This window comes from Anabrus simplex, chromosome 7, assembly GCF_040414725.1.
Source record: "Anabrus simplex isolate iqAnaSimp1 chromosome 7, ASM4041472v1, whole genome shotgun sequence".
Taxonomy (NCBI): Eukaryota; Metazoa; Arthropoda; class Insecta; order Orthoptera; family Tettigoniidae; genus Anabrus; species Anabrus simplex.
Window position 1 is genome coordinate 304,041,946 of NC_090271.1, and position 21,057 is coordinate 304,063,002.

Below are 21,057 nucleotides of genomic sequence, written 5' to 3' on the forward strand. Positions count from 1 at the left end.
GACTTTTATGAAAACAATTTTGTCAGAATTAATAAGAATTCATTAACATGTACCATCCCATTTGCTTTAAAATTTTTGGATGTACAGCAAGAGTTAACGTAAAATTTAAAATTTTAGTGATCATCTCACTCAATAATAATTCTTAGGACGACGGAAGTATTTTGTAATAAATCATCCACCATTAATTTGTATTTCGATGGTTCATTATTTACTGATATCTGCCCATCTCCTTGATCCACACCATCTTCTTTTATGGAAGATGTCAATCCCTTACTGAGCACCCCTGAGGGTGTCTTGTGTCTCTAATGTGTTAGTCGTGGCTTAAACGGGCAGAATATATATATATATATTAATGTTATAATTATTCTTACAACATTGTCTTTGTCTGGTATACAAATGTTTTAGTTATTACATAACTTGTTTAATTTTTATTTGGCTGAAGATGGCCACGAAGTAGCTGAAACTAGTTCGAAGACTTGTGTAATATTATTTACTTGTTATATTGTATTGAAAAGGTGGACCCTCCTCTCAGTTTATTCTTATCGAATAAGTACTTCTGAAGAAAGAAGAATGTCTTCAAATATGCTTCATTTACCAGCTGTAGGCTATTGTGTTTGATTCAATCCTGAAGTACTGTAGTTGGCCAAAAGATGCGCTACTATGACAAGCTGTTGACGTCAAGTTTTCCTTTACCTTCTTCTGATAACTAGGCATTCACTCAACTGTGCCCGTAAATTCACTAACATAAATTTGTATGATTTAACACCTTTCATCTCATCTTAGGTAACAGGTAAAGGAAAAACGAATATGTGATAGCTTCTGAGAGACAACATTATTATCCTGATGTGATATTACACCATTCATGACTGAGCGAGATGGCTGCGTGATATGTTGGAAAGTGCTAAGTGATATCTCTTCAAAATAATCCCATGCCCGCAACTTGTCTTGCATAAAATTCTACACAATTACACACTGCACAGTCATATGCCAAAGTACCTAATTATGACATGAATACTCTATAACATCGTAGCGAATTATCTCCTTTGTCACTTTAATGTCAGTAAACACAAGCACTGGAGAAATTGATATTGAATGTAGAATCTGATAAATTAAGGAGTGATAGCGATGTATACTACAGCAGGGCTAGCCGTCAATTTCTGTACTTAGCTTACCCATTCATATACTTACGGATACATACGATGCCAGAATGAGTACCCTTTATAATATCATTATACCTACTGTGTTAATAATAGACCCTGATAGTAATGAACGGCTGAGTCGCTTGCTGACATGTATTTACGGAAGGGAGAGGGCCCGTGGTTGGCTACTCACATACTCGGCACAAACAACATTCAGTCACATGCTGCTCACTGCGGGGACAACGCTCTCGAGAACTCTCAACCTTTCTTGCGAGAAACAATTACTTTCATTAGTCTCGAGAAATCTCAGACTGCCCATCACTAACAGAAGTTAGTTAACAGGAATTTATACTTACGACCTCCACCATATCTTTATCATCCATTGTTAGTGTGCAGTCAGCTTTGGTTCCTTGAGGCTCTCCTTGATATAATTTTCCCTTCTTCAAGTCCACAGCTGGAAAAATACAAGCTTGTTTTTGAAGAGGCCTGTTCTACAAACTTCAAACTTTATACTACAATCTTATTTCTTTCTAATCTATAAAAGGTATCTTACTCCAGGTAGCAGCAACTTTTCCATTCTGTGTAATGTAATACAAGAATACCCCGTTGATCTTCTTCACTTTATCCAAATTGGCTTCCATACGTATTTTCATAGCTTCAAACACAGGTGTACTCTTAAGCTCTTCAGCAGCGACATTATTGGGAATAACAGAGGAAGCATCAATCAGGTCTATGTAGGCTCCTAAACAAACAAAAAGAGAAGCTTGTTCAAACTATATAACAAGAGCACTGGTATTTCCTCACCAATAAAATTAAACGTCCTTTTTCTCTGCACATTACATTGTTGAAAATATTGATTTGAAAGGATTTGTTATAAACATTACTACAGTAAACTTACCAGTAATAACATTATTGCCAGTTTCAACTACTTTGGTCTGGAAGTGAATTCTGTTGCCTTGCTGCCACATGTCTGTCTGGAGTGTTTGGCCGGGAATGACAGGTTTAGCAAATCTTACCTAAAACAGACAGAGCCATTATAAAAGACAAAGGTCAAGTAAAACATCTATTCAACTTGTATGGAACTGATAACATATCACCAATCATAGCTGGGATAGATTATGTAATCTCTTGACTCAATTAGAACCATGCAAACAAGACAAAGTTCAAGGAAAAAAGAAATCCGCCGGTCACTATTCATCAGATCTATTTAAGAAACTAATAATTGTGAACCAAAACAATAATGGAAAAATAGAAATGTTCATCTTCAAATTACTACCGAATATTTCTGCTGGTGTTTTGTTTTGACATCTGGACTGTGTCTAGCCAACATGGGATTACCAGTACTTATTGAGTATGGAATACTTTAATTTTGCAAATTTTAAAAAGCATCGTTTTATTTACATGTTCAATTACTAGGGCCTGGAGTCATAGATTTTAACCAATTTTTTTCCTTGCAGCTGAATTAGAAAAATTTTAACATACTTCTTTGTTTTATACCCACAAGAATTTAATGTGGGAATCTTACTGAATTTAAAATGTGCTAAATGAGACTGAGCTAAAAAATGCTAAAATGGCCATTTCAAAATCTGTTATGTTAACCCCCCCCCCCCCCTCGAATCCATAAGGAAACTACCAGTTTATTTTGATTTTTACACAGACTGCCGTTACATGAAAGCTGTAGAAATGTTTCGATAGAACCTTCCCAGGGGCTGCTGAAATAATACAAGGGTACGGGATGCAGTATTTTCCAAGGGTAGGGGTAGGCTTCTACCAACAGGATAATGAAAAGTGAATTTCACTCTTTGGGATTGGCTAGCGTTTGACTTCTCATTGCCTCTCTATCACTACAGAGAGTATACTGAAATTGCTCAGAAAGGTTGTGCACCTAATTCAGTTAATTTTTTCAGCTAGTGCTTGTGGAGTTTATAGCATCATGCCAAGTCTTCAAAATCAAGGCTAATATGGCAGTCAATTGGGAAAGACCAACTTCACTACTGATAGAAAAAAATTTTTTTTTGTTAAATCTATCAAAAAGAAGTAAATTTTCATAACGATGTCAGAGTTTTGCCCCTAAGACTTTAACTGAATCTCTACATACAGTTTATGTTATGCTATAAAAGATTAGGGGCCACACGAGATAACCTGGGGGAGTGTCTGCAAACACCTTGAGACTCGGGCAAAAAAATTGGGGTGATATGTGATTACAAGAACTCAGGAAGCGAATTCTCTTAGCCTCTATCACCTCAATTCTCCAAGTTCCTACCTAAACGTGGTGCCCCTGTTAAGCTGAGCAACTCAGTGGAAGGTTGGGTACCCAACCCCAGCGGGAAACTGAGTCGGTGAGCAGACAGGATTTGGAGGTCAGTGGAAGGCAACGGGAAACCAGACTGAAATTATCCCAAGAAAACCCAAGGGCTTTACTCAAATTAAAATGTTCCGGGGTTTCAAGTTCCCCATTCGGATCTCTGGAGGGGGGGACTAGGTTTGAGAGAAGCTCAAGAAGAATGCAATGCTGCAAGAAACAGTACTGTTTAGGAACATGGGATGTGAGATCCACGTATCAAGGAAAACTGGATGTAGTCAAAAGAGAAATGGAGAGAATTGGCATCGACATATTGGGAATAAGTGAAATGAGATGGTCCGGAATGGGAGAGTTTATTTCGGATGACTACACTGTATACTTTTCTGGACAAGACAGCAACAACAACAATAATGGAATAGCCTTCATAGTCAGGAGCAGAGCAGGTAAAACTATAATGGGTTGCAACTATAAAAAAGATCGAATGATGTCCATCAGATTTCAAGGTCAACCTCTCAATGTCACAGTCATTCAAGTTTATGCACCAACCACTGATGCTGAAGAGGACGTTGTTGATCAGTTCTATGAAGATTTACAAGAACTACTACGGTCGACACCAAAAAAGGATGTCGTTTTCAGAGTTTGAAACTGGAGTGCCAAAGTGGGAAGCCAAATTGTAGATAATGTAACAGGGAAATTTGGTCTTGGTACAACAAATTAAGCAGGGCAGAGACTCCTAGAATTCTGCCAAGACAATTCACTTGTTATTACCAACACACTATTCCAACTACCCAAACAACGTCTATACACTTGGACTTCACCCAACGGCCAATACTGGAATCAAATTGATTACATAATTTGTAATAGTAGGTGGAAGAGTACTATTCAATCAACTACAACAAGATAAGGAGCCGATTGCGGATCAGACCATGAACTCGTAATTGCAAAATTCCGGTTGAAGTTGAGGAAAACAGCTAAAGCCACCTCATCGTACAGATATAACCTTGGAAAAATTCCTTGTGATTATACAGTAGAAATCAGGAACAGATTTAATGCATTACACGTAGAAGACAAAAACCTTGAAGAGCTGTGGACAGAAGCATCCTCTGCTGTCAAGGAGGCAGCAGAAAAACACATTCCCAAGAAAAGGAATAACAAGAAGGCCAAATGCTTATCAGGTGAGGCACTGCAAATTGCAGAAGAACGAAGATCAGCAATGTTTGAATTAAATGCAGAGTTTTGAAAATTAGCTAGAAGAGATAAGAATAATTTCCTAAATGATCAATGCAAAGAAGCTGAAGAAAATAATAGAATGGGGAAGATGAGGGATCTCTACAAGAAAATTAGGGACATCAAAGGAAAATTCCAGGCAAAAATTGGAATGGTAAAAGAAAAAATGGTAAAGATCTAACAGAAGCAGAGGGCATTAAGGAAAGATGGATGGAATATGTAGATGATCTGTATAAGAAAGAACTGTGTATTATTGATAATGAAGTTCATCTGCCCTTAGAACCAGAACCAGATATTTTAGAAAGTGAAGTCAAATGGGTCCTAGAGAATACTGCTAAAAACATAGCAAGTGGACATGATGGAATTTCAGTAGAAATGTTCCAAGTAATTGGAGATAGCACAGTGAAAGTTTTGCATTCCGTATGTCAGCAAATATGGAAAACCCAATAGTGGCCAAAAGACTGGAAAAGTTCAGTATTCATCCCAATTCAAAAGAATGCTCGAATCACCGAACAATTGCACTTATCTCACATGCTAGCAAAGTCATGCTTAAGATCTTACAAAATAGATTTCACCAGTATGTAGACCGAGAGCTATCTGAAGAACAAGCTGGATTTCGTAAAGGAAGAGGGACTAGAGATCAAATCGCCAACATCCGATGGATAATGGAGAAGGCAAGAGAATTCCAGAAAGATGTGTATCTCTGCTTTATTGATTATGCTAAAGCCTTTGACTGTGTTGATCATAATGAATTATGGAAAGTACTAAAACACATGGGAGTACCAGATCATATCATATCATTAACCGCATACGGAACTTATACTCTTGACCAAGAAGCTACGGTGAGAACCATATATGGAACAACTAAATGGGTCAAGATTCAGAAAGGAGTATGGCAAGGCTATATACTGTCACCTTACCTTTTCAATCTGTATGCGGAACACATTATAACGAATGTGGGGTTAGATGAAGAAGAAAGAGGAATCAAAATAGCTGGGTTAAATATAAACAACCTGAGATATGCAGATGATACTATCCTGATGGCAGAAAATGAAGAAGACTTGAAAACCCTCTTACTGAAAGTGAAAGAAGAAAGTTCAAAGGCTGGACTAATGTTGAACAGTCAAGAAAACAAAAATTATGGCAACTACACCTGTCAATTCATGGCATGTAGGAGGAGAAAAATGGAGGTAGTCTCTGTTTTCAACTATCTTGGCTCACAGATTTCTGCTGATGGTGACTGTAGCCATGAAATCAAAAGACAATTGCTACTTGGTAGACAGGCAATGACCAATCTTGACAATATCTTAAGGAGTAGAGACATAACATTAACAACAAAGATCCGTATAGTAAGGGCTATGGTTTTTCCAGTTGTGATGTACGGATGTGAGACCTGGATCATAAGAAAAGCTGAACGCCGTAGAATAGACTCTTTTGAATTGCGGTGTTGGAGGAAAATCCTTCGAGTCCCATGGACTGCGAAGAGAACAAATAGGTCAGTTTTACAGCAAATAAAACCAGAGTGTTCCTTGGATGGCCTAATCTTGAAACAAAAACTAAGCTACTTTGGACACATCATGAGAAGACACAATTCATTATATAAGACCTTAATGCTGGGGAAGATTGAAGGCACAAGGAGAAGAGGGTGGCAAAGAATGAGATTGATTGATGGCATCAGAGAAGTACTAAATTCCAGCCTGGAAAATCTTCGAGAAGCAGTGCAGAGCAGAAGAAATTGGTGTATTTTAGTTCATGGGGTCATGGAGAGTTGGAATCGACTAAACGAATAGAGAGAGAGAGAAAAAATTACCATAATTTTGTCATGATGCAAATCATCCTCATTCTTTTGTCTATATATATCAGACTGTAAATTTGTCAAGTTTTCTATAAAAGGTTAAAACACTTAAGAACCTAAAAAGGAGCTAAACTGTGGAAATAAAAGGCTAAAATTGCTTTTATAAAAAACTAAAAATCCATACCTTAGTAAGTACTATTGATATATGACCTCCAACGTATTCTGTAATTATCTGAACTCTTGGAACAAACCCTTGTGTCAGATTCAGTATGTTTTGACATACTGGGAAATATTCTAATTGATGTTGGTGTCATAATCCAGTGCTGGGCACACAAGCTAAATTTAATGCTGAATGTGTTTGGTAAGCACGTACAAGATTTGCAGCTTGTTGCATCAAAAGTAAAGTGTGCATTTTTGACTATGCAGAAATGAAATCATCTCTTCAGAAGGTTTCTAGACAGTAACCACTATTTCCCAAGACCATTCCCACATGGAAGTCATCTGGGTATGAATCAGTGATATATATTGCAGAACACGTAAGAGATGATGTGACATTCCTGAAAATTGAAGAATTTGTTGGGCAAAAGGGCTAGGATTGGGAAGATAGCAGCATGGCCTAAGTATAGTCCCAGCATTTGCCTGGCATGAAAATCATAAACCATCTTCAGGGCTGCCGATGGTGGGATTTGAACCCACCATCTCTCGAACGCAACTTCACAGCTATGCGACCCTAACTGTAGAGCCAACTCGCTTGGTTTTGCTGAAATAGAGTTGTCTTTTGTAATGGAAGTGGGCAGTGGCATTGTTAACGTAATTAATTTTCTACAGGGCCAGCCTTGTCCTATTGTTCCATTTTTGGAGTGTTGCCTCTAAGACATAGAACTAACAATCAAGGTTGCTACATCTGGGTATCACAGTGACAAAGTAAAGGAATTATGCAAGCTTTTCACAGAACTACTCTGAAATGTAAGATAAAAATCAGATGTCCAATGTGAATCAGACACTTTAACAAAACTGACTTTGAGAAGTGGTGATCCTGATCATGAATTCTACAAAGCTGTGAATGTATTTGATCCTGCAAAAATTGCACAGCTAGGATTGGGAAGATAGCAGCATGGCCCAAGTATAGTCCCAGCATTTGCCTGGCATGAAAATTGTAAACCATCTTCAGGGAAATCTTGAAGTAACTGTAGAACATCTGCAGTTATGTTTGAATCAAAGTGATATTGTGGTGATAACAGGCAAACTACAGAGAGGAGTGAAAAACAAGCTTAGTTGTGATGAAGAAGTTGACATTATTTCTATGTTGCAGGGAATGACCATAAAATATGCTGATTTTGCACAAACCATAATAAAAGTTATATGGATGCATTGTGCAAATGCAGATTGTAAACTCTTTTTCTCATGTTACACTGACATTTTTTCTGATAGGTGCCACTGATTGTCTACAGAAGACATAGGTCTTTTTTTTTTTTTTTTTTTTTTTTTTTAATGTCCTATGAGAGTTAGATTCCGAAAACACTGAAAAGTACAATTGAAAACGATTTTCCCCATTTTAAAGTCCTGCTTTCTGCACTTCCAATTCAACAAAAAATTCCAACTTCCACCAATACTCTCTTAATTGTTTACCAGCGAGTTGTTAACAGATTTAACTTATAAGTCCTTTATGCTTCTTTTATCATGAAGATCAAATTTCTGAACACTGATAAGATAAGTACAGTAATTACCTATTCAAAATGGTAATGTTAAGTTAAGTAAGGACTGTCAGATAGCTGATTTATTATCAGTTGTAGGTTAAATAAGTTGTTTTTCATTAGTTGCTTTTACCTTTTCAAAAGACATCTATTTATTATTTTATTGCACAATGTATTACGGGTGGAAAAAGGTTATGCATTGTTGTGTAATAGGGTATAAACTTGTGAAACAGCCCATACTTGCCACGTGTGGATTTTGTGGGAATTATACCCATTTTAAATCATTAGAAAGCTGGATAACTCCATTGGGATCCTTTTCCCCTTTTGCATTTGTCCTGCGTCCCTAATAATATTTTGGCCTCATCCTTATCCTACACCTCCCACATGAAGACTGATGATCTGTCAAGATGGCCCCTCAGCGAGTGTTGATGCCTGCCCTCCTGATGAAGCTCGGGAGCAGAAATGAGCTTGTTAGGGGCCGAGAAGAGACAGATACAGTAGAACTAGGATTAAGTAAACTCTTTTCAAGATTAAAATTATTGTGTCCACCTTTTCAATACAAATATATATTTTTAGTGGTTAAATTCTACATGAATGAAACACACCAGTTAGGGACATGTTTCGCCCTAGTTATGAGCATCTTCAGCCTATATTAATCCTAGGGTCAAGAATTAAAACTATAAACATTGGAACTTATAGTAAACTAACTTAATACTAAATACAATTGTCTTATGCTATTTACACCGTTTACAATATGTACAGTATGTACAATAAGTGCATTAACCTTGCCAGAATTTATGAACAATGAATTACATTCTTTACAATGACCAGACCTCCACTTGCAGATTGGATTGATCACAGCTTGAATTGGGGCTTCTCAATAGTATTGACTAGAATTTATCACTGCGTGAGTTGGGGTTTCTTCAGCTGTTAGTCGCCTGAGTATAAGAATTTTTACAATACCGGAATCTTGGATAAAAATCGTTAATATTCAATTTATAGTCCACATGTAGTTGGAAATGAAATCCACTCAAATGAAGACAACATTTGGGCCAAAAATAAATGAACTTTATATAATTGTAAATTTAAGAGGGCTTTCTTTTGTACCTTGCTTTAATTTCATTTCTTATCCAAATCTCGTTGACCTTACTCTGAATTCTATTCGTATTATGAACAATGAAATTTGAATTAACTTATTTTATAATGACTAGAATTCCAATTGTGGATTGGATTGATCAATCGTGAATAGGGGTTTCTCAAAATGTATCGACTAGAATTTATCACTGCGTGAGTTGGGGTTTCTTCAGCTGATATGGTCACCTGAGTCGTAAGAAATTTTAACAATACCAGAACCTTGGTTAAAGTCGTTCACGTTAGGGTTTGAAACAGTTTGAATATTCCTTTAGAAAGAAGCATGGTTATGTTTTAAGGATGAAGCTTGTAAGTAGGATACATATTGTTGATTTCAATCATTGCTTATCGGAATAAAAATATTCCGTCATTCTTGTGGATAAACTTCCCATTGGTGCACATTCAATCTGGGAGGAATGAGTTGTCTGCAACTGGATAAGAGAAAAAACGGGGAATTAGAATGATGAATGTGGAACCCAATACGGTAATAAAGTAGAGTGAGTGTTTATCGTATGAACTTACTTATCTTGTCGACGTTAGCTGGGATCAATTGTTCCGGTGTGTCTAAATGGCTAAGCTTGCTCCTAGTGTAGTATCGATGCTGAAGTGGAGGGGTGGAGCCTGGTGGGGAAGGGGGTGTGAGATTCAAATTCTGCGTCTGTATTGTTGCTTGAGAGGCGTTACTTGAATTGGATTGGGCGGGCCTAGCATTAGGTGTGGCTATTGGAGCGCATGCGTTCTGTGAATTAAACATACTGGGAACAAAACAAAAGAAAGCCCTCTTAAATTTACAATTATATAAAGTTCATTTATTTTTGGCCCAAATGTTGTCTTCGTTTGAATGGATTTCCAACTACATGTGGACTATAAATTGAATATTAACGATTTTATCCAAGATTCCGGTGTTGTAAAAGTTCTTATGACTCAGGCAACTATAACAGCTGAAGAAACCCCAATTCAAGCTGTGATCAATCCAATCTGCAAGTGGAGGCCTGGTCATTGTAAAAAATGTAATTCATTGTTCATAAATTCTGGCAAGGTTAATGAACTTATTGTACATACTGTACGTATTGTAAACTGTGTAAATAGCATAAGACAATTGTATTTAGTATTTAGTTTACTATAAGTTCCAATGTTTATAGTTTTTTCTTGACCTTGGGATTAATATAGGCTGAAGATGCCCATAACTAGGGCGAAACATGTCTCTAACTGGTGTGTTTCATTCATGTAGAATTTAACCACTAAAAATATATATTTGTATTGAAAAGGTGGACACAATAATTTTAATCTTGAGTTTACTTATTGTATCTTCAATACGGAACAAAATGAGATTAGTTACTTGATACTTGTAAGAACTAGGATTGACGGGGAGAGAACCTATCTATCTATAGATGGCAGTGTTGAATAGGTGGATCTCTATACCTAATATTTTTGAGTGTATGAAGATGTGGAGATTTCCCCCGTCTCTTCTTTCTGTTGCTCTCTTCCCACGCTGACCTGACCTTAGATGTTAGGCTCCTTTTAAACAAGCATCATCAATCAATCATCATCAATCCTATTACTGTACCCTATCAGTAATGAACACCACTAGCAACTACCACGGTAACCATGCTGCTTCCCTTCACTCCCCCCCGTATGCGCATAAAACTCTACCTTCAACGTCCGTATCCTTATTAGGCCTATAGGCTACACTGCAAACTGCGGCTACCAGTTGTATAGTGCCTCTGCCTAAAGTCTCTGGTTCTCGAGAAATTGTGAAGAGAGAATGGCATTCTACTTGGCAGGAGACAAGCTTGCAGCGTGGGCAACCAACAATCCCCTTAATAGAAAAAATGTCCTTGTATTAGCCTCTACAAAAATGTTTCTAAATCTGTAGAATGGCATCAAAACATCCAAGCTTTCGAATTTTTAGAAGGGCCATGGCTACTCAGTGACTGAGTTAACATGTGTCTGCTGTACTTGACACTTAGTAAAACTAACAATTTTACAGACAGCAGGAATATTTTCATGATGGATCAACGTATTGTAAAGACACGTGGAACAGGTATTGCCGGCAAATTTTCAATGGGTTCTTGTCAATATTATGATGCCAGTTTTAAGTTAATGGTTACCGTATTAAAAACACGGAAATGAAGAATAATTGTACACCCGCAAGAAAATACGGCATAACTAAAGCCAATGTCCTGCAGTAGCATGAAGACAAGGACAGCATAAAAATGTGTAATGTACAAAACAATTCATCCAGTTGCCCACAACAAGGACGCTTTAAAGAAGTTGAAGATTAAATTGTGAGGTATGTGCATGAAAAATGCAATGGCAGAATGGCCATACCATGGCGCAATAAACTAGTTGACCTTCAACGTCCGCGTTTTCATTATACATCGCTAGCCGATGAAGTTGGCCGAAGCCGGCGAGACTTATGTCTAGCAGCAGCTGGTTGTACCTGGCGCTTGGTAAAAGTAACAGCTTTATAGACAGCAGGAAGACGTTTCTGATGGATCGTAGTATTGTAGAGACATGGGACAGGTACTGCCAGAAAATTTTCAATATTATGATGCTAATTTTAATTTAATGGTTATGAGACTCGCAGAAATAAAGAATAATTGTGCAGCCACAAGAAAATACAGCATAACTAAAGCCAATGTTCGGCGCTGGTATGAAGACAAAGACAGTCTAAAAATTCGTACTGTACAAGAAAGGCATTCATATGATTTCACAAAACACTTTTTTAGCCTGATTTTCCTTTTCTTGTTCCTTTCTCTCTATAAATGGCTTGATTTAATTGCACTAAACAACACTTGAACTCTTTACTATGTTCAACAGATATTTTTCCACTGCAAAGCACTCAACAAAACAATCTTAACGGTTGAAATTTTGAGTACTACCATATAAAATACTAGAGTTTTACAATGAAATGTAGAATTGTCAGACACTTTTCCCAGAACATAAATTTGATAAAAAGGATTTTTTATTATTATTATTATTATACTATTATTATTTATTCTTTAGCATATTGATTAGTTAGTTACAATGTTGGTTACTGTCTTAAGTTCACAATTCAATCCCTGTCCTTTACGAACATGTGTAGAAGACAATATCTGGATACAATTTTTAAAATGTTGGTTATCTCCTTATTGCCAGACAAAACTGATCCTGTTCTACAACCATAATATAAATTATATCATACCACTTTATTTCATTCAACATACCCGAGATACTTTCAACTTTATCCTCTACATAAAGTTGCTCTTATTAAGGAAGAACAGAGACTGTTATGCAAACATAAATTACACATCAGGTTACGTGAATTGACAGGATGTTACCTTGATGGCCTTGAACCGGCTTGGGTCATTTCCTGCATACTGTTGTAGCACATGCCTTGCTGAGAAACCAAGGGAGCAAAGACCATGGAGGATGGGTTGACTAAATCCTCCCATAGCAGCCATGCTTGGATCAATATGGAGAGGGTTAAAGTCACCAGATAGTCTGTACAAGGCAGCCTAATAAAACAAGAAAAAAATATGTTAACACACTGTTTCAAACTTCCTTAAAGAACAATGTATACGAGAGCATAGTTTGAAAGTATAATTCCCTCACTTTTCATGATGTGATAAAGAGTAATCAATTCTGCTCAAATATGCTGAACACAGATGCTAAACTTGTATTTGAAAAGAAAATGAATAAGAAAGGAATAGCATACTGCAGGCTATCTTTACTCACAAAATCATCCAAAACCCTTTCCTTTTAGAGCTAAAATTCTTATTCACACCATGACTCACCTCCAATTCTTAAAGTAAACTTATTTTTATTAAAATTCTTTCCTGTCTATTCTGATGCTTCACAAAAAGTACCAAATCAGTTTTTTTACAGAACCCAGCACGAACACAAAATGTGGATGAAGCAAACGCACAAATATTTATAATGTGTTCACTTTATATATTTTTGGAAATATTATTTATTAGAAATTTGTCATCCTAACCTTAGATGTACAGGAAAAAAAGAACAGAAAAACAAGAAACATAAAACAGCATGTACATTCACTGACTACCAGACAGTAACATGTGGCAGCAGCTAGGGAAGTATAATGTGCAATTTAAATATATCAAGTTATATAAAAATCCTCCCCTAGCAGTCACCAGATAGTCTGAACAAGGCACCCTATCGGGGAAAAAAAAATACTAAGTAATGTGGTATTTATTTCAAACTTCCTAAATAATATACAAGAGCATGGATTTGAAAGTATATTGTAATTCCCTCACTTTTTTTTTATGTCACGAAGAGTACTCGATTCTCCTCAAATATGCTGAACATACAAAGGTGCTAAACTTGTATTTGGGAAGAGAAAGAACAATGAAGGAACAGAATAGTGTACGCTACCTTCACTTGGAACCGTGTGACCTTGCCGCAGTGAGGTGGCTTACGTGTCCAAGTGAAGCAGATAGCCAAGCCGTAGGTGCAACCATATCGGATGGGTTTTTGTCAAGAGACCACACTAATTAAGGAATCATTGAAAGGGGGGTAGCAGCCTTTCGGAAGTTGCAAGGGTGGTAGTCTGAATGACTGACTGATATGATCTTGTAATAATATGGTATTTAACATGGCTTAGCTTTGTTGATACTGCTCCACGACCGAGAGCAATGGGAAACTATAGCCGTACTAGCTCGCGAGGACATGCAGCTCTCTCTGTATAAAAGATGTACTGATGATGGCTTCCTCCCAGGTAAAATAGTCCCCCATTTGGATCTTTGGGTGGGGATTCTACGGGGGTTGGGCAATCATCAGGAACATGGATATCGACATTCTGCAAGTCGGAGTGTGGAATGTTAGAAGTCTGAATCGTGGTAGGTTAGAGAATCTGAAATGGAGAATGGATAGAATAAAGTTAGACATAGTTGGTATACGTGAAGTACACTGGCAGGAAGAGCAGGAATTTTGTTCAGGCGACTACAGAATTAACAAAAAATCAAACGGGCAAAATGCAGGAGTTGGTTTAATAATGAATAAGAAAATAGGGCTGCGGGTAAGCTAATACGACTAACATAGTGAAATAATTATTGTTATCAAGATAGACACCAAGCCAATGCCCACCGCAATAGTGAAGGTCTACTGTATATGCCTTCTAGATCAGCGGATGATGGAGAAACTGAAGACAGAGATAGAAGACTTAATACAATATGTAAAAGGCAATGACAATCTGATTGTGATGGGAGAATGGAATGCAGTGGTAGGCCAAGGAAAAGAAGGTAATGCAGTAGGAGAATTCAGAATGGGATAAAGGAATGAAAGAGGAAGTTGGTTGGTTGAATTCTGCACTGATCATCCTTGCCAATGCTTGGTTCCAACACCACAGACAGCTGTATACATGGACGAGACAGGACACACTGAAAGGTATCAAATAGACTTCATTATGATTACGCAGAGATTCAGAAACCAGGTGTTGGATTGCAAGACTTTTCCAGGAGCAGACATGGACTTTGATCACAACTTGTTGGTCATGAAATGCCATCTGAAGCTGAAGAAATTGAAGAAAGGAAGTACTGCAAGGAGACGGGATCAACATAAGTTGAAAGAAAATGGTGTTTCAAGTAACATGTTGCACAAGGACTAAATGAAAAGGCTGATGGAAACATAAGAGAATGGACACTTTTGAAGAATCTGGAGATACTAGCCCTGACTAACAAAATGTAAAAGTACAAGAATGTAAAAAAAAAAAGAAGAAGGCAGAAAATAATAAAGGTGATTAAAGAACAAAGTAGTAAAAGGTCTAGAACAGGTAAGAATGGCTGAAAGAGAAGTGCAAAGGATGTTGAAGGCTGTACAGTTGCAGGGAAGGACGATGCTGCATACAGAAAAATCAAGAATTAAGGAAATCTTTGGAGAAAGGAAAACTAGGTGTCAGAGCTCAGAAGTACTTCTAGGAAAAGAATACAAGGCAGAAAGACGGCAGAAACATATTTAAACAATAGTATCAAGGGAAAGAAGTAGATAAGGTTCTGGAGCAAGAAAAGGCTGTTGATGCTAATGAAATGGGAGACCCAATTTTACAGTCATAATTCAACAGAGCTTTGAGAGACTTACATAGAAACAAGGCACCTGGAATTGATGACTGTGGTGGAACCAGTGATATAAACACTCCATGAAAAGGTGAAGCCTGTCGATATACACACTTTGTGAAAAATATACTGATAAGTGTTCTTGTATCATATATTCTTTGAAATTTAATAATAAAATAACATAAGAAGAACACAGTGTTTCCATTGCGCTCTTCCTTTTCACGTCTACACGACAATGACGTACTCTCAGAATTACTGACTGCCTTAGGACAAACCAGCATGGCAAAGTTATTATTATTATTAATAATGTTATTTTGCTTTACATCCCACTAACTACTTTTATGGTTTTTGGAGACGGAGGTGCCAGAATTTTGTCCCGCAGGAGTTCTTTTACGTGTCAGTATAACTACCAACACAGGGCTGACATATTTGAGCACCTTTAAATACCACCAGACTGAGCCAGGATTGCACCTCCCAAGTTACAAAGTTATTCCATTTGGTGTAAAAGATGTATGATACGGAAGCAGTGTCATCTGATTTTATTCAGAATGTAGTTGTACCTATACCGAGCTCGATAGCTGCAGTCATTTAAGTGTGGCCAGTATCCAGTATTCGGGAGATAGTAGGTTCGAACCCCACTGTCGGCAGCCCTGAAAATGGTTTTCCATAGTTTCCCATTTTCACACCAGGCAAATACTGGGGCTGTACCTTAATTAAGGCCACGGCCGCTTCCTTCCCACTCCTAGCCCTTTCCTGTCCCATCGTCGCCGTAAGACCTATCGGTGTCGGTGCGACGTAAAACAACTAGAAAAAAAAAAGTTGTACCTATTAGGTGCTGACAAGTTTAGTATCTCACGCCTGCAAAATTTTAACATGTATTATTTACAGAAGAATGGAAAGAAAAGTTGAAGCAGAGTTAGGAGAATATCAGTTTGGCTTCATATGAAATGTAGAAACATGAGAAACAAACCTGACTTTTTTACGTCTGATCTTAGAGGTTCAAATTATGAAGGACAAGCCCACGGATATGGCATTCATAGATCTAGAAAAGATATTTGATGTTGATTGGACCAAGCTATTAGGAGATTCTGAAGGGGATCAGAATCAGATACCGAGAAAGAGGAATTATCTATAATCTGTACAAAAATCAATCTGCAGTGATAAGAATGGAGGGCTTTGAAAAAGCAGCAGCAATCCAGAAAGAAGTGAGGCAAGGCTGCAGTTTGTCCCCTCTCCTTTTCAATGTTTATATATAATAAAGGCAGTAAAGGAAATCAAAGGAGAATTGGAAAGGGAATCACAGTCCAAGGAAAAGAAATCAAAACTCTGAGATCTGCCGATGATATTGTTATTTTAACCGAGTCTACAGGAGATATGGAGAAATTGCTGAATGGTATGGACAGAGTCTTGGAGGAGTCTTTTCCGATTTCACTAAGAGATGGCGCCAGCGAACAGTACGCAGCATAAGAATTTGACACATGCCAGTTTGTTTGTCTGACATTAGCCTACCAACACACTAAAGTTGAGTCCGCCAAACGCTAGCATATGTGTTGTATCCTTCAGTGATCATGTCTACATTTGTGCCTGAAAAAGAACATTTGCAGCACACATTGCATTTCATATTTAATCAAAAGAAAAAGGCTGTGGAAAGTCATCGTTTGCTGGTAGAAACATATGGTGAACACACTCCATCGATTAGAGCATGTGAGACATGCTTTCGATAATTTAAACGAGGTGATTTCAATGTGAAAGACAGTGCGCGCTCTGGTAGACCACAAAAGTGCTAAGATGAGCAATTGCAAGCGTTACCATTAATGCACAACGCTATCGCCAACAAACGATTCATTTAAATCACGCACTGATCGAAAGACGACTGGAATGGGCCAGAAGACATGGCAAAGTGATTTTGTTACACGACAATGCGCCATCTCACACAGCAAAACCAGTGAAAGACACCTTGAAACGGCTTGCATCGGACATCCTTCCGCGCCCACCGTACTCCCCCGACCTGGTGCCATCCAACTATCACCTCTTCGCATCAATGGGGCACATGCTCGCAGAGCAGTAATTCAGCAATTTAGAGGAAATTGGACAATGGCTCAACGAAGAGCGGTTTGCCGCAAAAGACAAGCAGTTTTTCTGGCATGGTATTCATAACTTACCTGAAAGATGGGTGAAGTGTGTAGAAGCCAATGGCCAATATTTTGAATAAACAAAAAATAAATTTCCCTTGAGAATTACGTGGGGTTTTTTAACCACAAAAACTGGCAAAAACTTATGCATACACCTAATATGGCAGTTTGTTTTTACAAGTAAGGTAACTCGAAATGTTTTCTGTGTTCGCTTGCATCAGGTGTGCATGCACGTAACGGCATTGTTCACAAGAAACTCGCGAGCCAGTAACCATGTGGACTCCACAGCAGAGGGTGTTCAGTGTGCTTTCTCTCATGGAGATAAAATCTTTTACACTGGTTCAACGTAGATTTCGGCGTGAGTATGAACTGTTACCAACTGATGATGTTCCCACTTACGTAAGAAATAGGACAGACACCTTCAGGAATCTGGGAGCTTGCTGTAGATGTCGGGGCACCACGCCAAGCACGCAGTTCCAGAGGCTAGTGTTGAATTTATCCACTTCTTCAAGCAGAGCCCTCATAAGTCAATCCAACAAGCAAGTAGGCAGTTACAGTTACCTTGTTCAACAGTAACTTTTTTGTCCATACAAGGTTGCGCCTACGGGTGTAGAAACTGCAGCTTCGTCGCAAAATCAAACCTCAGGAGAGGCGCGATGGAAGGCATTCGTGGAGACAATTCTGGCAAAAAATGACAGAAACGAGGCATTCCTCAATTCGGTCTGTTTTTCGGACATTGCTACGTTCCATTTCCAGCACGGTAAACAAGCACAATTGCCACATATGGGGAAATGGAACTCCCGTCCCCCACATAGTGATAGAGTACGAACGGGACTCTATGAAAGCGAATGTGTGGTGTGGATTGTTGAAGGACAGGGTTATAGGCCCATTCTTCTTCGCAAAGCCTACAGTTAATGGAACATGTTACTTAGACATGTTGGAGCTGTATGTTGTACCACAACCTCCTTGTGACGTGATCTTTCAGCAAGATGGTGCACCATGCCATTATGCAGAACTTGTGAGGGATTTCTTGAATCATGAGTTTCCAGAATGCTGGATTGGGAGAGGTAGTCCATCGATTGTTTGGCCCCCTAGAAGCCCCGACATTACACTACTTGATTTTTTCTGTGGGGGTTTGTCAAGAATCAAGTGTACCAGATGCCAGTTCGTGATCTACTAATCTGCGCCACAGTATCCGTGCAACTCTTGCAAATTTACACCTCCAATGCTGCAGAACACTTGGAGAGAAGTGGTATACAGATTAGATCTCTGTCGGGCCACTAATGGTGCACATATTGAGGTGTATTAGTTGTGTAAAAAAATAAAAAACCCATTTTGAGTTACCTAATTTATAGAAACAAGCCGCCAATAAATATCTCAACTACTTCAAGTTGTTGTTATTAAATTTTATATTATTATATCTCTAACTCGGACACCCCGTATTAGATTAAGAAATGAAATATTAAAGGAAGTAAATGAATACTGTTGCTTGGGTAGTAGAATAAGTAATAACGATTTAAGAATTATGAATTTCATTCTAATTCTTTTCCACCTATTCAATACAGTAATTTTTTCAATGCAGATGTTTACATTAAATTACAATATCGTACTAGTTTCGACCCTACTCAGGGTCATCATCAGCCGTGTATACTCATTTACACAATTGTTTATTTATTTATTTATTTATTTATTTATTTATTTATTTATTTATTTATTTATTTATTTATTTATTTATTTATTGGCTTTAGCAGTGGCAAAGTTAGGGCTCGTGGCCTTCTCTTCCACTTAACCACATAATTAATTTACAGATAATACATATATAAAAGAAATAGAAGAAAGAAAGCAGAGTTCAACAAATAAAATAGAATAAAACAATAAATTTGAAGCGTAAAGATAAAAAGAAAGAGACAAAGTCATAATGAATAAGTAAGATACAAACTGAAAAAATAAGCAATGCATAAAGAGTACACAGTAAGTAATAAAATAAATGGAAATATAAGTATGGCCATGAAAGTGATCTATGTACATGAGTAAGAAGCTAAATATTATGTACATTATACTATAATAATAATCACAATCACACAACCTATCATACGTCATCATACACACAAAACACTCTGCGGTATTCAACAGGTAATCTTAAATTTTTAAATTTGAGTTTGAGTTCCTAACAACAGCTGGGAGTGAATTCCAAAGTCATGACCCAGCCACAACGAAGGATCTGCTATATATATTTAAGAGTGGTTGACGGGAATAGCGAGGGAAGTGCCAGATCTTGTGTTACAATTATGGAATGAGAATAATAAATGGAATTTTGAAGAGATGTATTTGGGTAGATTTTCCTTCTGAGTTTGAGATTTTAACGTAAGTACGTGGAATTTCCGGGGCCTCTCGGATGTCAGCCAGGAAAGAAATGTGTAGCTAGGGGTTATGTGAGCATCGTAACTCAAGTTAAAAACAAATCGAAGACCAGAGTTAATGCTCGTTGAAGTTTCATAGTTTGTTCACGGGTCACAGCAATGAGGACAATGTCGCAGTAGTCAAGTATTGGTAGTCTTTTTCTTGATTTAGTAGTTTTGTTTCCGTATTGATAGTTCACTAATATATAGATAAGAAAAGGTTCCACCTTATCAATACAATTTTATTATTAACTACAGGACTGATTTCGACCCTAAACAGTCCTCTTCAGCTGTACATTGATACCTTTACATATGTCAAATAATAGTTAATGTGCCTTTGTAAATGGAGAAGCCAAAGACAGCGCGATGCAGTACACGCCAGGCAGTCAAATCCAACGCAACCCAACCACGACAGCAATAACAACATATATCAGCATACAGTTATAGACGAGGAAGGAGCCACCACTCTGCATCAGAAATACTTATGCACAACCTAGACCACAATTTACCCCAATACTTAAAGATAATACCATCACAGCTGCACATATTTACCTCCGTCTATATACTGGATTTGTTAATAATAGAGGATTTTACCACCCATACAAGTGGAGACAATTCAACACAAAATAGGACTTCCTAAGAGAGCATTGCCCATGAACGCAAGCACTGATTTATTCTGTAACTATACTGGACTCAAAACAAGAACGTAGACTTACGCAAGACGTATAAATTCATTTCAACGAAAGTGTTTTATAGGCATTATTATAAAGGATTTTAACATGTACGGTGTATTTTAATGTGTGATTTTTACAAGCACTATGTATTTTAAAGTGTTTAATGTACTTGTAATTTAGAATTAAGTTCAAGTTAAGTTCCACAAACGAATTTTAAGCCTAAAAGATAACTCCACACCTAAGTACCCGAATTGTAATATATTAACCATTTTACTCTCAAACATGCCCAATTTGGACGCTTGGACATAATGCTTCCCCATGGCTTCTCCATTTAGAAAGGCACATTAACTATTATTTGACATATGTAAAGGTATCAATGTACAGCTGACGACTGTTTAGGGTCGAAACCAGTCCTGTAGTTAATAATAAAATTGTATTGATAAGGTGGAACCTTTTCTTATCTATATATAAGTATTGGTAGTATCAAAATTTGGAGTAGTTTTATCTTTAC

General features: G+C 37.5%; 1 protein-coding gene across 1 annotated transcript in view; it reads right to left on the bottom strand.

Moving 5' to 3' along the window:
• Positions 1-21,057, bottom strand: part of Mfe2 (peroxisomal Multifunctional enzyme type 2) — a 206,971-nt gene that overhangs the window by 17,549 nt on the left and 168,365 nt on the right. The window contains exons 14-17 of the mRNA XM_067151756.2: positions 12,612-12,788; positions 2,038-2,155; positions 1,693-1,881; positions 1,496-1,593 (exon numbers count right to left, since the gene is read on the bottom strand). Of these exons, the coding sequence (XP_067007857.2) occupies positions 1,496-1,593; positions 1,693-1,881; positions 2,038-2,155; positions 12,612-12,788 (582 nt within the window). The remainder of the gene's footprint in view (positions 1-1,495; positions 1,594-1,692; positions 1,882-2,037; positions 2,156-12,611; positions 12,789-21,057) is intronic.